Genomic DNA, 21,926 nt, shown 5'->3' with positions numbered 1-21,926 from the left:
GTTTCCAGCTTTATTAAGATATAATTGAAATATAACAATGTATAAGTTTTAGGTGTACAACAGTAATGATTTTATATATTATATACTGCCAGATGATTATCACAATAATTTTAGTTAACACATTTATCACCTCACATAGTTACAATTTCAGAGCATTTCAACTTCTTACCCAAATGCAGTCACCCAGTTAGTGGCAGGATGAAATTTATCAGTGCTTTTGTGTGATCCCTAGAATCGAACCTGATCCTCTGAATATGGTTCAGATGGCTCAGAACAGAGAGAGGAGGTTTATCCTGACTCCCTCTCTGTGGACAAACTTTGATCTCAGATTCCTCATCTATGACCGGGGTAGAAACATGTCTCCAGGCAGGGACTTTTTGACTTTTTGGTTTATGGTCTTGTTTTTTATTTTATTGAAGTATAGTTGATTTACACTGTTAATTTCTGCTGTATAGCAAAGTGATTTAGTTACACACATATATACTAATGCATTCTTTTTCATATTCTTTTCCACTACGGTTTATCACAGGATACATTTTTTTAAATGATTTTATTTCTCTTTGGCTGTGCTTCATTGCTGCCCAGGCTTTTCTCTAGGTGCTGCAAGCGGGAGCTACTCTCTAGCTGCACTGTGTGGGCTTCTCGTTGTGGTGGCTTCTCTTGTTGAGGTGGCGTGTGGTTTCAACAGTTGCTGTTCTGGAGCTCTAGGGTTAAAGGCTCAACAGCTGTGCCACACGGGCTTAGTTGCTCCACTCAGGCATGTGGGATCTTCCCAGACCAGGGATCAAACCCATATCTCCTGCATTGGCAGGATTCTTTACCACTGAGCCACCAGGGAAGCCCCCATCAAAGGATATTGAATATAGGTCCCTGTGCTATACAGTAGGACCTTGTTGTTTATCACTTTTTGGCTTTTTAAATTGAGCAATATAACACAGGTTCAGAATAGTGCAACATCATGTGCATTTTAACAAAAATCTGTAGAACAATTTATGTAACTTCCACTCAAGGACAAAGAATACAATAGTATCAGTACCCCTGGAAGACTGCTGGTGGCCCCCTTCCAACCACAGCCCTCTCTCTTCCCCGAAATATTCCATACCCTCAGTTACATGTGAACTACTTCTTTGCTTTGCTGGATAATTTTACTATTTAAGTTTGCAGCTCTAGACAATAAAAAAGTTTTTCCTGTTTAGAAATTTTAAACAAATGGAATAATTTATTATTTATCCTTTCCTACCTATCTTCTTTTGTTCAAAATGTTTTGAAAAAATTATTCATCCATTTTGTTGCATGGAGTTGTCCATTTGTTTTGTTGGTGTGTGATATCCCATTGTGTGGCCTTACTGCAAATTATTCATCCATTCTACTGTAGGTGGACATTTGAGCTCCAATTTTGGCTATTATGTTGACAAAAACACTCTTACACATGTCTCTGAGTGCACAGAAGCAAACATTTCTGTGGCTATATGTTGTTGTTGTTCAGTCACTAAGTGGTGTATGACTCTTTGTTACCCCATGGACTGCACGCTAGACTTCCATGTCCTTCACTATCTCCTGGAGTTTGCTCAAACTCATGTCCACTGAGTTGATGATGCCATCCAACCATCTTATCCTCTGTTGTCCTGACCCCTTCTCCTCCTGCCCTCAATCTTTCCTGGCATCAGGGTCTTTTCCAATAATTTGGCTCTTTGCATCAGGTGGCCAAAGTATTGGAGCTTCAGCTTCAGCATCAATCTTTCCAATGAACCCCTGAAGGGTTGATTTCCTTTAGGATTGACTGGTTTGATGCCTCTGCTATCCAAGGGACTCTCAAGAGTCTTCTCCAGCACCACAGTTCAAAAGCATCAATTCTTCCATGTTCAGCCTTCTTTATAATCCAACTCTCACATCCATACATGACTACAGGAAAAACCATAGCTTTGACTATACAGACCTTTGGAGGCAAAGTGATGTCTGCATTTTATTACGCTGTCTTGGAGTAAATACACTGTCTAGGGCTTCCCTGGTGGCACAGATGGTAAAGAATCCACCTGCAGTTTTGGAGACCTGAGTTCGAAGCATGGGTTGGGAAGATCCCCTGGAGAAGGGAACGGCTCCCCATTCTAGTATTCTTGCCTGGAGAATTCCATGAACAGAAGACCCTGCAAGGCTAGAGTCCATGGGGTCACAAAGAGTTGGACACGACTGAGAGACCTTCACTTCTTTCAGGAGTAGAATCGGGCTTCCCGGGTGGCACTAATGATAAAGAACTTGCCTGCCAATGCAGGAGACGTAAGAGACTCAGGTTTGATTCCTGGGTTGGGAAGATCCCCTGGGGTAACATATGCCAGTATCCTTACCTGAAGAATCTCACAGACTGAGGAGCCCCCTGAGGTGGCTACAGTCCATAGGGTCACAAAGAATCAGACACGACTGACGCGACCGAACACACACACACAAGAGTAAAATTGCCGGATTATAGGGTATGATACCTTCGACTTCTCACCAACTTACACTCCTCTGAGAATTCACAGTATTCCATAATCTTGGTAACATTCAGCATGTGCTGTATGCTTAGTCACTCAGTCATGTCCGACTTCAGGCAAGAACACTGGAGTGGGTTGCCACAGCCCTCCTCCAGGGCATCTTCCCAACCCAGTGATCGAACTCTGGTCTTCCGCATTGCACGCAGCGGATTCTTTGCCGTCTGAGCCACCAGGGAAACCCAACATTCAGCATTGTCAATCTGGTAAGTGTGTAATAGTATCTCACTGGGCTTTTAATTTGCATTTTCTTGATTGATGCGTTGCATCTTCTCCTTTGTATCGGTTAATTTGTATTTCCCTTTTTTTTTTTTTAAATGAAGTGCCAGTTCAAGTCTTTTGTAATTTTCCATTAGGTTTCTTTTTTTCTTATTGAATTTTAAGAGTTTTTAATATACTCTACATACAAATTGTCAGTTATGCATTACAAATATATTTTCCTTTTCTATGGCTTAATTTTTCACTTCCTTATTGGGATCTTTTGATAACATAGAATATCATATTAATATGGTGATATGTATCAAGCCTTTAGAATTTTTTGTGTCTTAAGACTTTCTCTACCCTGAGGTCATGAAGATATTCCCCTGCGTTGTATTCCAAAACTTTATTGCTTTTTTTTTTCACATTAAAGTCTATAATTCATCTAGAATGTATTGCTGTGTTATTGTAAACTGGGAGGAATTTGATTTCATATTTTTCTATATGGACACTCAATGATCCCAGAATAATTTACTGAAAAAAAGGCCCTTTTCCCACTGCTCTGTTGTACTATATTTATCATAAATCACCAAGTATGTGTGCATCTGTATCTGGGCTCTCTATTCTGTTCTACTCGTCTGTCTTTCTCTGCTCTAGTACCACACTGTCTTAATTCCTACAGTTTAAGAGTTGATAATAAACTTTGATAGTGCAGGTCCTCCCACATGTCATGCCTAGGTATTTTTGAAGCTGGGATCGCCCATACACACAAATCCATTCAAATGTTTAAGCAGTGTGTGGGGTGGGTTGGGGAGGAAGGGTGCTCAGGATGAGAGAAGGGAAGAGCAGAGCGAGTATTCTGTTTCCATGGCATTCTCCCAAGGCGCGGGACCACATAATCACAGTGCCAGTCACCCTGTAGGGAGATCACAGGTGCGTCAGCGGGCTCCCTCGTCACTTATTTCCGAGAGACAGACAGCTCTTAAAACCCAGATACCAACCCAGAAGACAACACTCCATTCCCTTCTCTTCGCGGCTATCCCAGAGGTACAACCTTTCCTGCAAATCACGTGCGCGTGCTCAGCACCCAAATACCGACCCTGGGCAAATTCGCCAAAAGAGATTCGCTCAGCCTTGTGGGTGAATCCCACGGAGATCCCTATCGTCTGCTTGCGAGAGAAAGCCCATCGATACGACGAGAAAGCGCTAGCAGATAGCCCGACCGGCCGAAACGGACTGAAGAACGGATTCCTTGACTTAGGGATTTTTTTTTTTTTTTTTTCCGACTAAAAGACACAAACAACCTCGAAGTCCACTCCCTCTGTGGCGGACAATCCAGACACATTTCAGTATCTGACCGACTTCCGGGCGGAGCGATCCCCAAACGCACGCCGGTTATTCCCTCACCTCGGCTCGCTTGGCCATTTAGTTCCCAGCTATCAGAGCAGACTGTTGGGCACGTTAGCCAATGGGAAGAAGGATTCCAGGCAGCTTGCGCGGGCAGGGGGCGTCTCCCAGACCCGAAGCCTGCTGCTGTTCCCCGCCGGAAGCAGGATGCTGGAAACCCTCCGGGCGCCTTTGGCAGCCCCTGCGAGGTAAAGTCCCACTCCGAGTCCCACAGACACGCTTACTTTTCCGCCTGGGCTCTTGCGCATGCGTGCGGCAACCTTCAGGCCGACCCTGAAATGGAAGCATCCTGAGAAAGACCGAGGGAGCCTAAACCGCGGTCCGATAGGTCACTGGGGAGAAGCCTCAGCACGAGATATCCACTACCGCCGGAGGCCTCCAAAATAGGAATTATAGAACCAAAAGGTTTGGAGAGGTCCCACCGAGATTTGAACTCGGATCGCTGGATTCAAAGTCCAGAGTGCTAACCATTACACCATGGGACCTGCTGGCTGCTTTAGGCGGCCGGCAGTCTTCTCAAGCCACATAGCGGGCGCGGGAAGCTGCCTTTGGAAAGCAGTAGTAGATGCCCAGTGTCCGCCGGCGCTGAAGTGTGGGCTCTGGGCCCCGAGCCGCAGGAGCGGGCCAAAGCGGAGCGGCGAGGATTTCTGCATCCCCGGCGTCCCATACATTCCCGGTCCCGGGGTGTCATTTCTTGTCGCCTCTCTCTCTGCTCTCCCCCATGGGTCCTCACCGAGTTTGGGGAAACACGGAGTGCGGCAGGCTGGCGGGATCGGTCTTAGCAATGCTGGACCGGAGAGGGCCGGCTCTGACCTCCAGCTCACGAGCAGGAGGCTCGGCCCTCCCATCCTGGGCTTCTTATTGTTTATTTATTTACACAAAGGGTGCTCTGGATAGGTTATCTTGGCGGAGCCCGGAGGGAAGCCTACTGGCACGTGGGGCGAATGCGGTTCAAGGCCCTGGTGTCCCGAGCGGGAATCGCTGCCAGGAAGTGCGCCCCACCTGATTCCTTGGCGTTCCACGTGGCTAGAGCGCCAAGAAATTAGCACAGAAAGTCTCACTTCCATTTCCCTCTCCTGCTACTTGGTGGATGGTTCCGTCTAACAAAATTAGAAGCAGATCAGTGAAAGACAGTCGATTTTGGACTTTCTCATAAGTTTTAGTTAAGGTGTAAATGGATAATGTCTCTTAAGGTCGATCTGGCGACAGATAATTTTATAGGCCATTTGCTCAGCAGTTTCACTTTTGGAACTTTATCCTTAGAGACTACTAGGATGAGTGCCAGTTGGTCAAGACTTTTCTCAGCTGTGTGGTTTATAATAGTAAAGAATAAAAATAAATGTCCATCGTGTGAAAATTGATTTAAATAAATATTGACAATATCTATACAATACATACTGTGCAAGAATTTAGGGGGAAATTATTGTATTGGCATGAAAAGATACACTGTCCTAAACAAAACAAAACAAAAATCTACTTACCAATTAGTGTGTATAATAAAATCTCTCTTACACACAAACAGAAAAGCTGAATGCATACAGATACAATGAATATTTGCCCTGGGCCATATGATTTCTTGAGGGATTCAACACTGTATGGGACTGGGTGACAGCAGAGCTGTGTGACATTCTCACTCTCCAGGCTCCTGGCTGCCAGAGTGAAAGTGTGTGTCCTTACCTGTCCCGCGAGTGTGTGTTCCTCGGTTCTTTGTCTTGTCACAGCAAAGATTTGGAGTGACAGACATTAACGTGTCACCGCTCTCAGGTCTTGGATAGACCGTGTTATAGCTCTCAGGTCTCAAATGGACCATGTTATAGCTCTTAGACAAATCAGTGTTACAGCTCAGTGTTACAGCTCTATTTTATTTAGAAGATAGCAGGAAAATCCATCTTCGAGGCGTGAGGGCACGTCAATCCAAAGACACGAGGAGAAGAGCGCCCCAGTGTTCGGGTTGGGAAAGAGAGAGAGAGAGAGCGCGAGCTAGCTAGCTTTGGCTCCTCTTTTTTTTTTTTTTTTTATGCATATAGACTATATAACTTTATTATGAAGCTATTTTCAAAGTTCATCTTAAGAATTGAATTTGTTAGGTCCAGAAGACTAGTTAATGGCAAGTAACTGACTATCCCCCCCACCTGCCCACCCATCTGTGTATTTGTTAATGGACTTTTACAGAGTTCTGTGAGTATTGTGCTGAACCCCATGGCGACTAAGATACAGCCCTGCTCTCGTGGTGGCTCCATATCCGTTCTCTCAGATTTTTTTTTCTTATTTTATTTTGTTTTTTAACTTTACAATATTGTATTGGTTTTGCCATATATCAACATGAATCCGCCATAGGTATACACGTGTTCCCCATCCTGAACCCTCCTCCCTCCTCCCTCCCCGTACCATCCCTCTGGGTCATCCCAGTGCACCAGCCCCAAGCATCCAGTATCATGCATCGAACCTGGACTGGCGACTCCTTTCATATATGATATTATACATGTTTCAATGCCATTCTCCCAAATCATCCCACCCTTTCCCTCTCCCACAGAGTCCAAAAGACTGTTCTATACATCAGTGTCTCTTTTGCTGTCTCGTATACAGGGTTATTGTTACCATCTTTCTAAATTCCATATATATGCGTTAGTATACTGTATTGGTGTTTTTCTTTCTGGCTTACTTCACCCTGTATAATAGGCTCCAGTTTCATCCACCTCATTAGAACTGATTCAAATGTATTCTTTTTAATTGCTGAGTAATATTCCATTGTGTAAAAGTGGCACAGCTTTCTTATCCATTCATCTGCTGATGGGTATCTAGATTACTTCCATGTCCTGTCTATTGTAAACAGTACTGCAGTGAACATTGGGGTACACGTGTCTCTTTCAATTCTGGTTTCCTCAGTGTGTATGCCCAGCAGTGGGATTGCTGGGTCATAAGGCAGTTCTATTTCCAGTTTTTTAAGGAATCTCCACACTGTTCTCCATAGTGGCTGTACTAGTTTGTATTCCCACCAACAGTGTAAGAGGGTTCCCTTTTCTCCACATCCTCTCCAGCATTTATTGCTTGTAGACTTTTGGATCACAGCCATTCTGACTGGCATGAAATGGTACCTCATAGTGGTTTTGATTTGCATTTCTCTGATAATGAGTGATGTTGAGCATCTTTTCATGTGTTTGTTAGCCATCTGTATGTCTCCTTTGGAGAAATGTCTATTTAGTTCTTTGGCCCATTTTTTGATTGGGTCATTTATTTTTCTGGAATTGAGCTGTAGGAGTTGCTTATATATTTTTGAGATTAGTTGTTTGTCAGTTGCTTCATTTGCTATTATTTTCTCCCATTCTGAAGGCTGTCTTTTCACCTTGCTTATAGTTTTCTTTGTTGTGCAGAAGCTTTTAAGTTTAATTAGGTCCCATTTGTTTATTTTTGCTCCTCTTTTTATATGTTTATCTCTCCCTCGGTCTGTCCTATGTAAAATGGGCCAGCCAGGAGTGTTGTTTGTTTTACCTGAGGTCCTCACTCCGGTCCTCAGACCTTCTTTTGTTCTATTTTCGCGGGCTTTTCCCTTCCTTGTCTTTTAGCCACCGCCATTTTGGACTCCTTTTCCCTATTCTATCTACCTAACACACCCTAGCCAATTGGACTTAGAATCCAGAAGCAGGAACATTTTAGAACTTAGCTGGCTGCTGGTGGTGGCTGTGATGCCGAGTCTCAGAGGCAGTGATGGCAGCCATGCCATGTCCACCGGCAGCAGATGCGGCGCCCTTAGTAGGTTGTCCAGGATCCTGACCTTGGCAGGTTCCTGGCTGCCTAGATTCCCTTCATTCTTGCCCATCTTTCTGAGTTTGCTTTCCCTCTGTTGTTATGAACTATGTAAGATCCTCCTAATAAGCCACTTTTCTATGTAAGGTACCTAGAGTCCTTTTCTGTTACATACAGTGAAGAACCTGCTTAGTCCAAATCCAAAAAGGTCTGTTGATGACAGTTATCTCTTGGGAATAAATTTATGAAGGCCTTTTCTTTTCTTTTTCTTTGTATATAACTCTTGTATATTGTTAGAAGAAACATTAACGATTTTCCTTTTTGAAGAAATAACCAAATTTCCCTTGAGTTTCTATGGTGAGATAAGGGTTATCCCTTTCTCGAGGCTGGAGTGACGTAATATCAACTTGACTTAACATCAAGTGACTTGGGCAGCTCTGGACCTCAGCCTTCCCATTCTAGTTTTTTCTTGCAAGGGTTCAGTACAGGCTAAAGTGCATTGCAATTAATTTTTCAAAAGCTACTGCAGAAACTATTAAAGGGTGATGATTATATCCTTTGAAAGTATACGTGTAGTTCCTCTCTCCAGTGTAAAGGAGGAGGATTGACTGCCTTCCTATTCCCACTTCTCCCTACTCTACTCCCTAGTTCTTCCTTTGCAATTCCCCCCACTTTCTCTCTCAGCTTGAACAAAACCTTAACAGCCCTACTTTCTCATTTCCCAAGGGATGTGAAAGAATCATCTCGCTTACAACTTTTCTCATGACTCATTGGAATTATAAGAAATTGTGTTCTGTGGCTCAGTCTCTCCCATCTTCCCTCCCTATCCTCCTTGGTCGGGCTATGAATTCCTTGGGACTTGGCTTATCTTTGAGCATGGCTAATGCCTTAACAGACATGTTCCCTGAACCCCATTAGAGGGCACAGGGGAACTTAGGAGGAAGAAACAACAATCTAGTTTTGTGTTCAGAGACCCTTTAGCATCATACATACAAACACACTATATATATATTTTTATATATATTTTTAATATATATATTATACACTTTAAAATATATATAATATATATATATATATGATAACAGAGACAACATATAATCTCCCTGCCCCAGTATAACTAGTTTCTTTTAACCCACGGTGTGTGACATCCTAAAGATGGCATCTCATGACATCTTTGAGGATAGACTTTCAAGCCTCCACAAGGTGGCTCCTGAGCTAGGGGAGTTCAGGGGTCTGCCAGAGGTGGGGTTAGCGTAGCTTCAGCTGTGGCACCTGTGACTGAGGGCAGACTGTACCCCAGAAAGTACAATGAGGCCAGGGTTTAAGAAAACAGGGGTGAAGTCCAGGATTAGGAACTTTAAAGATATTCTCCCATTTCTTATGAGCCTGTAAACGAACAGACCATGGAGTAGGGACGATAATGCTTTGAGTAGTCAAGGTGGAAAGTATTCATATTCACTCTCAAGGCTACGTTCAGTCCGTTTCCCGTAACCATGTTAGGATGCTCACAGTTAACTGGGATAGAATGAGCCTTTCTCTTTTTCCTGGCCGCCCAGGATAAGTGAGATCTGCCACAAGTCACTATCTTGCCTTGTGAACCCTGATTATGCTAGGGAAGCCACCAGTGTCAACTTGTGCAGGGTGACCTGCCCTGAGCCTCCACTGGCCACATCCCAACCCCTGCTGTCCAGCCTCCTGCTCTGAGCCTGGCATTCCCCAGGCTCTGATGAGGAAATCTGAGCTACATCAGTTTTTTGGCTGCCCTGGGTCTTCACTGATGCATGTTGGCTTTCTCTAGTTGCAGCAAGTGGGGGCTACTCTCTGGGTGTGGTGTGCGGACTTCTTTTTGTGGTGGCATTTGTTGCTCTAGGGCACGCGGGCTTCCGTAGTTGTGGTTCCCTGGCTCCAGAGTACAAGCGCAATAGTTGTGGTATGTGGGCTTAGTCACTCTGTGGCTTGTGGGATCTTCCCAGATCAGGGATCGAATACATGTGTCCTGCTTTGGAAGGTGGATTCTTCACCACTGAGCCACCAGGGAAGTCCTCCATCTCACTTTTTAAAAATCATTGTATTGAGATATTATTTATGTTAAGAAAAATGCACATACCTTAACTGAAGAAATCAATTATTTTTTTACAAATGTATACATTTATATGATCACCGACTGGATCAAGATATAGGGCATTTCCATCACTCCAGAAAGTTCTCTGATCCTTTTTTCCAGTCTTTACTGAAATCACTACTGTGGTTTCTATTACCAGAAATTAGTTTTGCCTATTATTATAGTATACATATACTGTTTTGAGTATCTTTTGTGCCTGGCTTCCCTGGTGGCTCAGATAGTAAAGAATCTGCCTGCAACGCAGGAGACCAGGGTTCAATCCCTGGGTTGGGAAGACCCTGGAGAAGGAAATGGCAACCCACTCCAGTATTCTTGCCTGGAGAATCCCATGGACAGGGGAACCTGGCAGGCTATAGTCCATGGGGTCACAGAGTCAGACATGACTGTGCAGCTGCCACTTCGCTTCACTTTTGCTAAAGATTTTTTCAAGATTCATGCATGTCATTTTATTTACTAGCAGTATGTTTTTCATTGCTGAGTAGTCCATTCTATGAATGGACCACAGTTTGTTCATTCATTTTTCAGTTGATGGACAGTTGGGTTGTTAGCAGTTTGAACCTAATGTATCTGGATCCTTTGTCAATTATTTATACTGAGATATTTTCTTCCAGTCTATGGCTTGTCTTTCTACATTCTTAATAGTGTCTTTTTGGGAATTCCCTGGTGGTCCGGTGGTTAAGACTCCACCTTTTCACTGATGAATGCCTGGGTTTGATCCCTGGTCGAGGAACTAAGTATCCCACAAGCCACACAACCAAGGAAAAATAGTGTCTTTTGTTTAGCAGAAGGTTTTAATTTCAGTCAAGTCGAAATGATTCTTTTTATTAGTACCTGTGTTCTTGCATGCAGAGATCAGGGATATTTCCAAGCACATGTGGTAGAGGGGCTTGTGCAGTTATACAGTCTACTCAATTACATAATGAAAACTTTGATATCTTGGTAAAACTTAAAGAGGTTTGAGGGATATAGGTTTTATATAGTAGACTTGTCTGAAGCTGGAACAGGGAGGCTGAAGGACAGAAAGGTGGCTGAAGCATCCAGGCAAAGGATTAAGAAAAAGAGCTGTTTAAAAAAAAAAAAAAAAAAGAAAGAAAGAAAAAGAGCTGTATATAGACAAGAACACTGTGAAGGTCATTAGGTGTAGGTTTGAGCAGAAAAACTGGGGTAGACAGCAGCGACTTCCTTGGAAGCTGATCCTGAAATTGTTGCTGGGGTCTGGAACACAGACTATGGGCCTAGCAAGACTGTAGGATATCAATAATGGCAAATGGTAGGAAAAAACCAGGATGTTGGCATGTGTTTCATGCCGTCTTCATGATGGTCCTATGAGACAGAGGAGTTTTAGGCTGAGGCAGCCTGTTTTAAAGCAGGTGTCCTATGGCTTTGCTAAGAGTGGCTTGCAATCCAAGTTTACTGGATGTCCTATAATGTGGAGCCTTCAGGACTAGAAAAGCTGAAATCTCCCACCCAAGAGAAAGCACGAGCAGAGACAGAAGACTTAGCAGGAGACCAACTGGAGCAAAAGCCTAGCCTATTACACTGCAATGCTTTAAACATTTTCTACCCACGAAGAAGAAAAACCTGGGGGCGAAGAGATTATAGACGGTCTCTCTGTACCTTAGATGACAACATCACGGCAAAGGCCACGTGTGGAGACCTGTGGTTACCAGAATGGATTTCCTAGTCTCCAAGACTATGTCTAGACAAGATGTCTGGACTGAAATAAAAGAAAGAATTGCCAATGAGATCTCACTGGCAATCAAGTTTCCTTAAACATCTGACTGATAACAGCTAGTGTGTTTTAGCTCCTGCGGCCAATCCTGGGCTTGTGAAGAGCACTAGCAGGAAGTAGGCAGTTATGGCTGTGGAGGCCCCAGAAAGGTCACCCTGCCCAATGCCCACTCAGATGGGGAACAGGAAGGTAATGGCCAAGGTGGCTCCTCTTAGAAGAACGTAGATTGTCCTGGGTGGTGCTAGATGGGCTAAGCAAGGCGCCCCCTCCACTGCCAGGGCTTGGAATCCCTAACACCTATTCCTGTCAGTGACAGGAAACCTGTGGTCTGCTCCACCTCTGGGCTTCAAACTATATATGAGACAGTTTAAGACAGTTTGGGTCAAGTTTCTGGTACATGCAGACAAATGCATTCTCATAGATACCCTTTATAGTGGCTTGTATATATTGTTGGTCAGTCGATAATCAAAAAAACAGTTGGGGAGATACCTTCCTGAGTCAGGGAGAGTATCCAAAAGGAGGCAAACCCCAGTCCCATTTCTACTTCAGTCACATGAAATGGACAGACCTCATATATGCAAGAAAAAGGCCACTAACCCAGTAGCCAACAGGATTCCTTTCTGAAACTCAACAGAAATTTTCCTTTCCAGAGCTGGGGAGTGGGACTAAGCAGAGGGGAAACGGACAGGACCTGCGCTGCCCCTAGAAAGTGAAAGTGAAGTCGCTCAGTCGTGTCCGACTCTTTGCGACTCCAGAGCTCCCCCTGGAGGCCCACACAATTATTTGCACCAATTTGTCCCTGGGCTTTGCAGGTGGCGCTAGTGGTAAAGAACCCACCTGCCACTGAATGAGACCTAAGAGACACAGGTTCAGTCCCTGGGTCAGGAAGATCCCCTGGAGGAGGACATGGCAACCCACTCTAGTATTCTTGACTGGGGAATCCCATGGATAGAGGAGCTACAGTCCACAGGGTCGCAAAGCATCAGATACGACTGAAGCAACTTAGCACGTGAGCATCTCCATCAGTCCAGGAATTTGTAGTTTAGCAGGAAGTAGCAGAGGCCCTTCACTGTCCTGAAAGGATACCTTTGTTATTGGTTTGATCCAGGCTGCTCTTGGATCAAATTGTGTCTGAAATTTAAGACTGGAGGGAGGCCCATGCAGGGGTTATTCTCTATGACCTGATTTTTGCTTCCAAACTACCCAAAAGAGAAAACATTTTATTTATGCCTGTTTTGAAAACACACATACACAGAATACTTGTATTATTTAGAACACTTTGCTTGTAAGTCACAGGAACCAACTCAAATTAAGAAAAAAAGGAGAATTATAAGGATATAGTGTTTCACAAAACCCCAGGGCAGGACCATAGCCAGACCTCAGGAAAGAACCAGAAGGCTGCCAGAAGTCTCTCATTTCAGCTTCTCTTTGTGCTTATGTTGAATTCCTTTTCTCATTGCAGACTAGCCTTTTCTGCTCCCCAGTCCGAATAGCATATGGGAGCACTCTGCTGTCCAGCCACCCACTTGATGGTTTCAGATCCAATTCACATTCCAAGAGAGACAATTGGCTTGGGTAGTGGTTCAGCTTCTCTTGGTCTAATATAGTAAGACCGTGATGTGGAGTCACACACTCTCTGGGAATTTGATCTATTCCTAGAGAAATTTTCTTGGAGAACTGGCTCATGGTTTAAGCAAACATCCTCCATTTTAAGAACTCTCTTGGAGTCTTGGCTGGAGTAGACAGTTCCAGATCTTGGGAGCAGGGAAGATTTTCCTGGAACCTACTGATGGTAACTGCCACACATCACAACAGTCCCTGCTGGAGGGTGTTGAAAGATGCTACAGTTGCCATGACCTCCATCTCCCTGTATCAAGAATGCAAGAGACCTACCTGGTGGTCCATTGGTTAAGACTCCATGCTTCCACTACAGGGGACAAAGTTTTGATCCCTGATCAGGGAACTAAGACCCCACATGCCATGCTGCAAGCAATTCATGAGGAAGACAGACTTTTTTTGGGTGGGGGTGGGGAATCAGGCCTGGGACAAATTAAATATGTCTCAATATTTAAATATTTAATGTATATTTTAATTATTTTTATACATATAAAAGCTGTAATAACTGAAGCTAGCAAACTGTTAAAGTAAATGTTTCCCAGATAGCTCAGTTGGTAAAGAATCTGCCTGCAATGAAGGAGACCCTGGCTCAATTCCTGGGTCAAGAAGATCTGCTGGAGAAGGGATAGGATACCCACTCCAGGATTCTTGTCTTTCCTTGTGGCTCAGCTGGTAAAGAATCTGCCTGCATTGTAGGAGACCTGGGTTTGATCCCTGGGTTGGGAAGATCTCATGGAGAAGGGAAAAGCATAACTCCAGTATTCTGGCCTGGAGAATTTCATGGACTGTATAGTCCATGGGGTTGCAAAGAGTCGGACGTGACTGAGTGACTTTCACTATCCTCTTACCTTGACAAATTTATCTTTAAAAGGCAAAATCCTAAATATGGTAAAGCTGTGGTTTTTATAGTTAGATTTAAGTTTTGAAAACTTAGGTATGATACAGCTAGAACCACATGTATAAAAATTAAAGAATAATAAAAATTGCTTACTATTTTTAAATGTTCTTAAGCCACACATGCAATTGTGAACAGCACACTAATTTTCTAGTACTTTTGTAACCATGCATTGAAAGGCAAGAAAATACACACTAGGTAGTGAGCAAGACTTTATTGTTATTTATTTTGAGAGGAAGAATTTGACAAATTTAAAAATGTGTCTTTTTCTTTTACCTAAGCACTTTGCTGCTCAAATCATACCTACATTTCAAAGCACTGTCCACAGACTTTCAGTGCATTTGGATGCAACTGTCTTTTGTTTTGAGAACACAGGGCAAGAGGAATAGAGAAGCATCTCTCTGGGGCCTGGACAGTGTCTAGTCTCAGAGGAGATATTTAGGGAAACAGGTTATGCTGTCCTGGTGCTGAGCACTAGATCCTGAGTGACAGAGATGCTCATCCTGAGTAAACACATGTGCTTGTTCTTTTCCTTCAGTTTTATTGAGATATAACTGACCAACACCACTGTATAAGTTGAAGAAAGCAGGGAAAACCACTAGGCCATTCAGGTATGACCCAAATCAAATTTCTTACAATTATACAGTGGAAGTGACAAATAGATTCAAGGAATTAGATCTGATAGACAGATTGCATGAAGAACTATGGACGGAGGTTCATAACATCATACAGAAGGTGGTGATCAAAACCATCCCCAAGAAAAAGAAACACAAAAAGGCAAAACAGTTGTCTGAGGAGGCCTTATGCATAGCTGAGAAAAGAAGAGAAATAAAAGGCAAAGGAGAAAAAGATATCCATCTGAATGCAGAGTTCCAAGGAATAGCAAAGAGATAAGAAAGCCTTCCTCAGTGAACAACGCAGAGAAATACAGGAAAACAATAGAATGGGAAAAACTAGAGATCTCTTCAAGAAAATTAGAGATACCAAGAGAACATTTCATGCAAAGATGGGCACAATAAAGGACAGAAATGATATGGACCTCACAGAACCAGAAGATAATAAAAAGAGGTGGCAAGAATACACAGAGGAACTATACAAGTTCCTTAAGATCTCTTCAGATCAGATCAGTCGCTCAGTCATGTCTGACTCTTTGCGACCCCATGAATCGCAACACACCAGGCCTCCCTGTCCATCACCAACTCCCGGAGTTCACTCAGACTCATGTCCATCGAGCCATCCATCCAGCCATCTCATCCTCTGTCGTCCCCTTCTCCTTCTGCCCCCAATCCCTCCCAGCATCAGGGTCTTTTCCAATGAGTCAACTCTTCGCATGGGGTGGCCAAAGTACTGGAGTTTCAGCCTTAGCATCATTCCTTCCAAAGAAATCCCAGGGCTGCCGGATAACCACGATAGAATGATCACGCACCTAGAACCAGACATCTTGGAATGTGAAGTCAAGTGGGCTTTAGGAAGCATCACTATGATCAAAGCTAGTGGAGGTGATGGAATTCTACCTGAGCTATCTCAAATCCTAAAAGATGCTGTTAAAGTGTTGCACTCAACATGCCAGCAAATTTGGAAAACTCAGCAGTGGCTACAGGATTGGAAAAGGTCAGTTTTCATGCCAATCTCAAAGAAGGACAATGCCAAAGAATGTTCAAACTACTTCACAATTGCCCTCAGTTCACATGTTAATAAGGTATTGCTCAAAATCCTTCAAGCTAGGCTTCAGCAGTCTGTGAACACAGAACTTCCAGATGTACAAGCTGGATTTAGAAAAGGCAAAGGAACCAGAGATCAAATTACCAAAATCCACTGAATCACAGAAAAAGCAAGAGAACTCTAGCAAAATATCTACTTCTGTTTCATTGACTACACTAAAGCCTTTGTGTGGATCACAGCAAACTGTGGAAGATTCTTATAGAGATGGGAATACCAGACCAACTTACCTGCCTCCTGAGAAACCTGTATGCAGGACAAGAAGCAACAATTAGAACCGGACATGGAACAACGTACTGGTTCCAAATTGGGAAAGGATTATGTGAAGGCTGTATATTGTCACCCTGCTTACTTAACTTACATGCAGAGTACATCATGCAAAATGCCAGGCTGGATGAAGCATAAGCTGAAATCCAGGTTTCCAAGAGAAATATCAATAACCTCAGATAGGCAGATGACACCACCCTTATGGCAGAAAGTAAAGAGGAACTAAAGAGCCTCTTGATGAAAGTGAGAGGAGAGTGAAAAAGCTGGCTTAAAACTCAACAGTGAAAAACTAAGATCATGGCATCTGGTCCCATCACTTCATGGCAAACAGAAGGGGAAACAATGGAAACAATGACAGACTTTGTTTTCTTGGGCTCCAAAATTACTGCAGACGGTGAGAGAGCCATGAAATTAGACACTTGCTCCTTGGAAGAAAAGCTAAGACAAACACAATCAGGCATATTAAAAAGCAGAGACATTACTTTGCTGACAAAGATCCACATAATCAAAGCTATGGTTTTTCGTCTAGTCATGTATGGATGTGAGAGTTGGACCATAAAGAAGGCTGAGTGCTGAAGAATTAATGCTTTTGAATTGTAGTGCTGGAGAAGACTCTTGAGAGTCCCTTGGACTGCAAGGAGACCAAAACAATCAATCCTAAAGGAAATCGACCTTGAAAATTCATTGAAGGACTGATGCTGAAGCTGAAGCTCCAATACTTTGGCCACCTGATACTTGGCTCCAAAGAGCCAAGTCATTGGAAAAGACCCTGATTCTGGAAAAGATTGTAGGCAGGAGGAGAAGGGGACAACAGAGGACGAGATGATTGGATGGCATCACCAACTCAATGGACATGAATTTGTGCAAACTCCAGGAGATAGTAAAGGACTGGGAAGCCTGGTGTGCTGCAATTTATGGGGTGGCAAGGAGTCTGACACAACTGAGTGACTGAACAAAAACATTAACTACAACTGTTTAAGTTTAAAATGTAGAGCATAATGACTGGACTCCCATATATCATGAAATGATTATCACCAGAAGTGTAGTGAATATCTACCATTTCATATAGATACAAAATTAAATAGAAAAATAATATTTTTTCTTGTGATGAGAACTCTTAGGATTTACTCTCTTAACCATTTTCATATATAACACACAGTAGTGTTACTTATATTTATCACGTTGTACACTACAGCCCTCGTACTTACTTATTTATCTGATAACTGGAAGTCTATACCTTCTGACCACCTTCATCCAATTTTCCCTTCCTCTACCACCTGCCTCTGGTAACCACAAATCTGATCTCTTCTGTGAGTTTGTTTGGTTTTTAAAATAAATACATGTGTCTGTGATATGCAGAGTTCTCTAAAGCACAGGCAGGGGCTCATCTTGCCTGTGTCTAAGGACAGTACTGAATAGACCAAGCCAACATCGTCTCCCTTTATAGCTATGGTATTATACACAAAATACATATATTATTGTACTAAATGGTTATGCACATTAGTTAAAGTTATAAAACTTTTGCAACAGAATCATTATGACATATACAATGGAATGAGGTATGTGCTTTATTTGTGTTCAGGAGAACAAAAAAATGATGGCCAGTCTGTATCCATATCTGAGAAATACTGAATTGACGTTAAGTCAATTTCTTCACAGCAGGACTTCTCAGAGCCCTGAATATACTAATATGAATTGTGACTGTCAAAGACGGAGATAGAGCATGCAGTATTTTTAAAAATTATTTGAGAACCAAAACGTTTTTCATGAATTAACATCTCACACATTTTTCAGAGATTTTGAACTACCGTGGCTGTCTTCAGTAGGAAAGAGTGGAAACAAAAAGGCAGCGCAGCAGTAGGAGAATCCACTGACTCCCAAGGTGACAGAGAAAACCCGCGTCATCACCATGGCTCCATTCTGCAGATGACGGCAGTCTTGAGTAGTAAGCAACTGGAATTTAGTGGCTTGGCCACAGCGCTTACAAAGTACAAGGTCCAAGTTCAATCCCAAGCATTCTGGAATGTGTCTTTATGGTAAGTATCTAATGCCAGGGAAAGCTTTATTCCAGCAGTGAGTGGACTACCCAGTGATCTCTGCCCTCCACTTTCCTGGATCCCATCCATGTGCTGGACTCCAGGTAAGCTGATTCCACAGAGCCCTCCTCACCTGCATGGGCCCTTGTAAGTTCTCCCCACTCTGATCCTCTGAGCCTGGCTGCCCAATGCTACTAGTGGAATGAACTGAACCAGACTGCCACTTCCTCAAGGTAAGGACTCTGGGTTATTCACATTATTTGAGTCCACAAAGTATGACCAAATAAAAATTTGTGGATGACAGTTGACGCTAGAGATGATCTGTGATGTAATACCCACCAAATAACCCTCAAGGACCCAGAAGGATACCAATCCTTTTGATCCTTTTGATCAAGGATACCAATCCATCATGTGCTCTTTTGCATGAGATAATGTGATTCAAAAGCTGGACACGACTTATTGCCTAAACCACCACCACCACCATTATATGTACAGTTCAGTTCAGTTCAGTCACTCAGTTGTGTCCAACTCTTTGCGAGCCCACGAACCGCAGCACACCAGGCCTCCCAGTCCATCACCGACTTCCACAGTTTACCCAAACTCATGTCCACTGAGTTGGTGGTGCCATCTAACCATCTCATCCTCTGTCGTCCCCTTCTCTTCCTGCCTTCAATCTTTCCCAGCGTTGGGGCCTTTTCAAACGAGTCAGCTCTTCACATCAGGTGTGTACAGTGATTCACAAATGGTAAGACATCAAACAATAATTATTATTAATATAGTTGCCATTGTCCTGATCAGTGATTGGTCCATTTCTAATGACCTACAGTAACTGAGCCAGACCTAGCACTTTGCCGAAGTCCAGGCATCTTTATGTGGCACATTGGAGGTGGTTCTTGAAGTAGTGGAGAGCTAGCTTGAACTGGATCTTATCATTGGTGTTGGCCCGGTATATGCGGTAGGTCTTCTCCAGGGCTGCCAGCTCTGGGTCCTCCACTGGAGAATGCGGCTGGTGACCTATAATCACATCTGAGCAGGACCCCACGAGCAGACTCCCGAGCCCATCAATAAAGAACTCTGCCAAGAGAGGGGAAGCATGAGAAGGAAATGTGACCTTCAAGCCACAGACCCAGGGCCCTACTGTAGCTCCGGAAGGAGAGTCAGGGGACACAGTTTACACCCTTGGGGTGGTTCCACCCATGTGGAGCCATCTGCCCAGACTAATGAGTTGGAAGGACAGGCAGTGATATGGATAGAAAGACACAGATTAGCTTCCAACTGGACGGAGCTGTGGACTCCAGGACTGAGGGCAGTTTAAGCCAGGAAGTTCACCAGCTGCAGTTACAGAGGAAAGGAAGTCTGGAAATGCAGTGCGGCAGGAGGTAGGGGCCAGAGCTGTAGGGAGAGGAAGGGGAAGGGTATCTCAGAGAGGTAGGAACAGCCTGTGGGAAGCAAGAAGGCAGAGAGAGTGGAGGGAGGCAGGGGAAACTGTGGGCTCCCCAATTTGGGGAGAACGGGTAAGCTGCCTGATCTGTGGCACACGGCCCGCCCTCCCTCCCTCCCCGGGGGAGAGCAGACTTCTGAGGTCAGTCCACAGCCCAGCTCCCTCTTCACTCTCCCAGCCTCCCCACCTGAGTGAGCCACTCGCTGCAGGCGGGGGTCAAAGCCAACTCTTTGGAGCCGCTCTGTGTGGGCCAGGAAGAAGTTAACAACGCCGCTGGTCACCACGCAGTTGGGGAAGCCGTCCAGGGGCCCGAAAGATCCTGTCCGCCGATGGAGACAGTCCCCGTTCTTACTGTGCTCCAGGAACAGCTTAAACTGGAACATATTTCCAAGCACACTGCCACCTACCTAGCCAGTGGGCAGAGAAATCTGCATTAGAGAACAGACGATATCCATGTAGCCCCTGCCAGGAAGCCTTACTGGATTGAACCTGTTATGACAAGAATTACACCCTTTATCTACGCTTCAGACTAGGCCTACACCAAGTCCAAAGGGCAGACACCTCTGCTGTGCTTACCCTCCTGCAAGCTCACTCTTTCCACGTGGCTCAGTCCCTTCTGGTACCAGAAGCAGTGTTTGGGTGCAGGTGAGAGGCAGCCTGCATATGCAGGGGTCCCTATATGGACTTCCTGCAGCCAGCCGTATGTCTCAAGCTCCTTCCTCCCATTCTCTGTTCTTGGCTCACCTCTCTGCGCTGCCTGTCCCTGCACTCATGGGAGATGAGTGCATCTCTATGTTGGAGCCTAAGCAAAACAGGACAAGCAAGTGTATCTGTTCCTGAACCATCATAATCACCCAGAGGGACACAGCGGTCTACTGTCCCCTGTTCTTTCTCTCCTCCTCTTAGTAAATGGACTGAGCGTTGATGGACTAAATTAAGATCTAGCTACTATCCCACTAAAGCTGAAAATTTCCCACTTCCCTTGCAAGTTTTGACCATGTGTCTAAGTCCTGGCTGAAAGGATGTGATTTAGAACAGATGCTTGCTACTTTTATAAATATCACACTCTTAAAAGAAAACTGCTTGTCTTTCAATTCCCCTCTTTCCCCATTTCTTCTGACCATACAGCCAAGGACAACAAAAATGGACGAACAATGGGGAATGGAGCTGGTCCAGGATGCCTCTGGAAGGAGAGTCCAGCACCAGCTCTCATTACAGGGGCAGGAACTGCACCTTCTATGTCATTTACGCTACTGTGATTGGGTCTCTAGAGACATGGTAGTCAAGCCAGACGCTCTGGGGACTGTCCCCTTGGAGTAAGGGATAACCATGGTCACTGTGCTACTTCTTATCCATTTTCTTTCTTTTTAACAGCTTTTTCTTTGACATATTAAAATTGTATATTTTGAGGTTATACATCTTCATTTTCTTTCTTTTTAACAGCTTTTTCTTTGACATATTAAAATTGTATATTTTGAGGTTATACATCTTGATGTTTTGATAGATGTATACATTGCGAAAAGATCACCACACTCAAGCTAATTAACAGATCCATCATCTCTACACAGTACAGTTATCTCTGCAAATTTCAAGATACAATGCAGTATTATTACATTTTTCTTCTCTTTCCTGTATGTGAATGGATTTTTGATGTTTTTGTTATTTTTTTTTTACTCTCATTAAGGCTCCACGTGCTTTCACAGCTTTGTGCCATTTCCATGTTTGTAAGGGTGTGTGACAGAACCAGAGCCCTGCTTGCCTTCTCCCACCACGGCAGGGAGGAAGTTAGAAGTGATGCATAAACATGACATTTCAAAGACGGAACAATGGTGCCTTTGGGGATGGGGGTTGGTGTAATTTGCTCAAAGAAAAGTAAGAATGGAGGCAGAAGCAGAACTCACACATCTGACTCCCATGTGAAGGTCTCAGCCCCAGCGGCCCCTCATCTCCTCCTGCACTGGCCCCTCCCCTCCTCTTCCCCACCCACCTCCTCCCCTGAACACTTCCCTCTCTGCCCTTCTCCTTCCCTTCCCCTCTGGCTTGTCATACAGAGGAGATAGAACCAGCAGCTCTCCCTTACCACATCCAGTTCGGTCTTCTCTAGGACATCCACCAGCACCTCAATCTTGGTCTTGTCATTGAAGAGAAAGTCATCGTCCACCCAGAGAACGTATTTGGTGGTGACCTGAGATATGGCCAGGTTCCTACCAGCAAACCAACCCT

General features: G+C 44.1%; 1 protein-coding gene, 1 long non-coding RNA gene and 1 other non-coding gene across 7 annotated transcripts in view; all 3 read right to left on the bottom strand.

The window, feature by feature from the left end:
• Nucleotides 1–2,862: 2,862 nt before the first annotated feature.
• On the bottom strand, nucleotides 2,863–4,378 carry LOC147351821 (uncharacterized). Its single transcript, XR_015147692.1, has 2 exons — nucleotides 4,131–4,378; nucleotides 2,863–3,639 (listed from the first exon to the last, which is right to left on the bottom strand). It is a non-coding gene; the product is annotated as an uncharacterized LOC147351821 (long non-coding RNA).
• Nucleotides 4,379–4,543: 165 nt separating this feature from the next.
• On the bottom strand, nucleotides 4,544–4,615 carry TRNAQ-UUG (transfer RNA glutamine (anticodon UUG)). Its single transcript has one exon. It is a non-coding gene; the product is annotated as a tRNA-Gln (tRNA).
• A 13,156-nt stretch (nucleotides 4,616–17,771) lies between these two features.
• The window catches only part of B4GALNT2 (beta-1,4-N-acetyl-galactosaminyltransferase 2 (SID blood group)), a 75,837-nt gene continuing 71,682 nt past the window's right edge, over nucleotides 17,772–21,926 (bottom strand). For all 5 annotated transcript variants that reach the window (XM_086358085.1, XM_086358086.1, XM_086358084.1 and 2 more), the window contains 3 exons: nucleotides 21,784–21,924; nucleotides 19,891–20,110; nucleotides 17,772–19,336 (listed from right to left, as the gene is read on the bottom strand). In XM_086358085.1, the coding sequence (XP_086214211.1) occupies nucleotides 19,131–19,336; nucleotides 19,891–20,110; nucleotides 21,784–21,924 (567 nt within the window). In that variant the 3' untranslated portion in view covers nucleotides 17,772–19,130. The remainder of the gene's footprint in view (nucleotides 19,337–19,890; nucleotides 20,111–21,783; nucleotides 21,925–21,926) is intronic.

Source organism: Bos grunniens, chromosome 19 (assembly GCF_055505025.1).
Source record: "Bos grunniens cultivar Pamir isolate PY7600 chromosome 19, Bosgru_T2T1.0, whole genome shotgun sequence".
Lineage (NCBI taxonomy): Eukaryota > Metazoa > Chordata > Mammalia > Artiodactyla > Bovidae > Bos > Bos grunniens.
The sequence above is the reverse complement of the archived record's forward strand: the minus strand, read 5'-3'. Positions and strand labels throughout refer to the sequence as shown.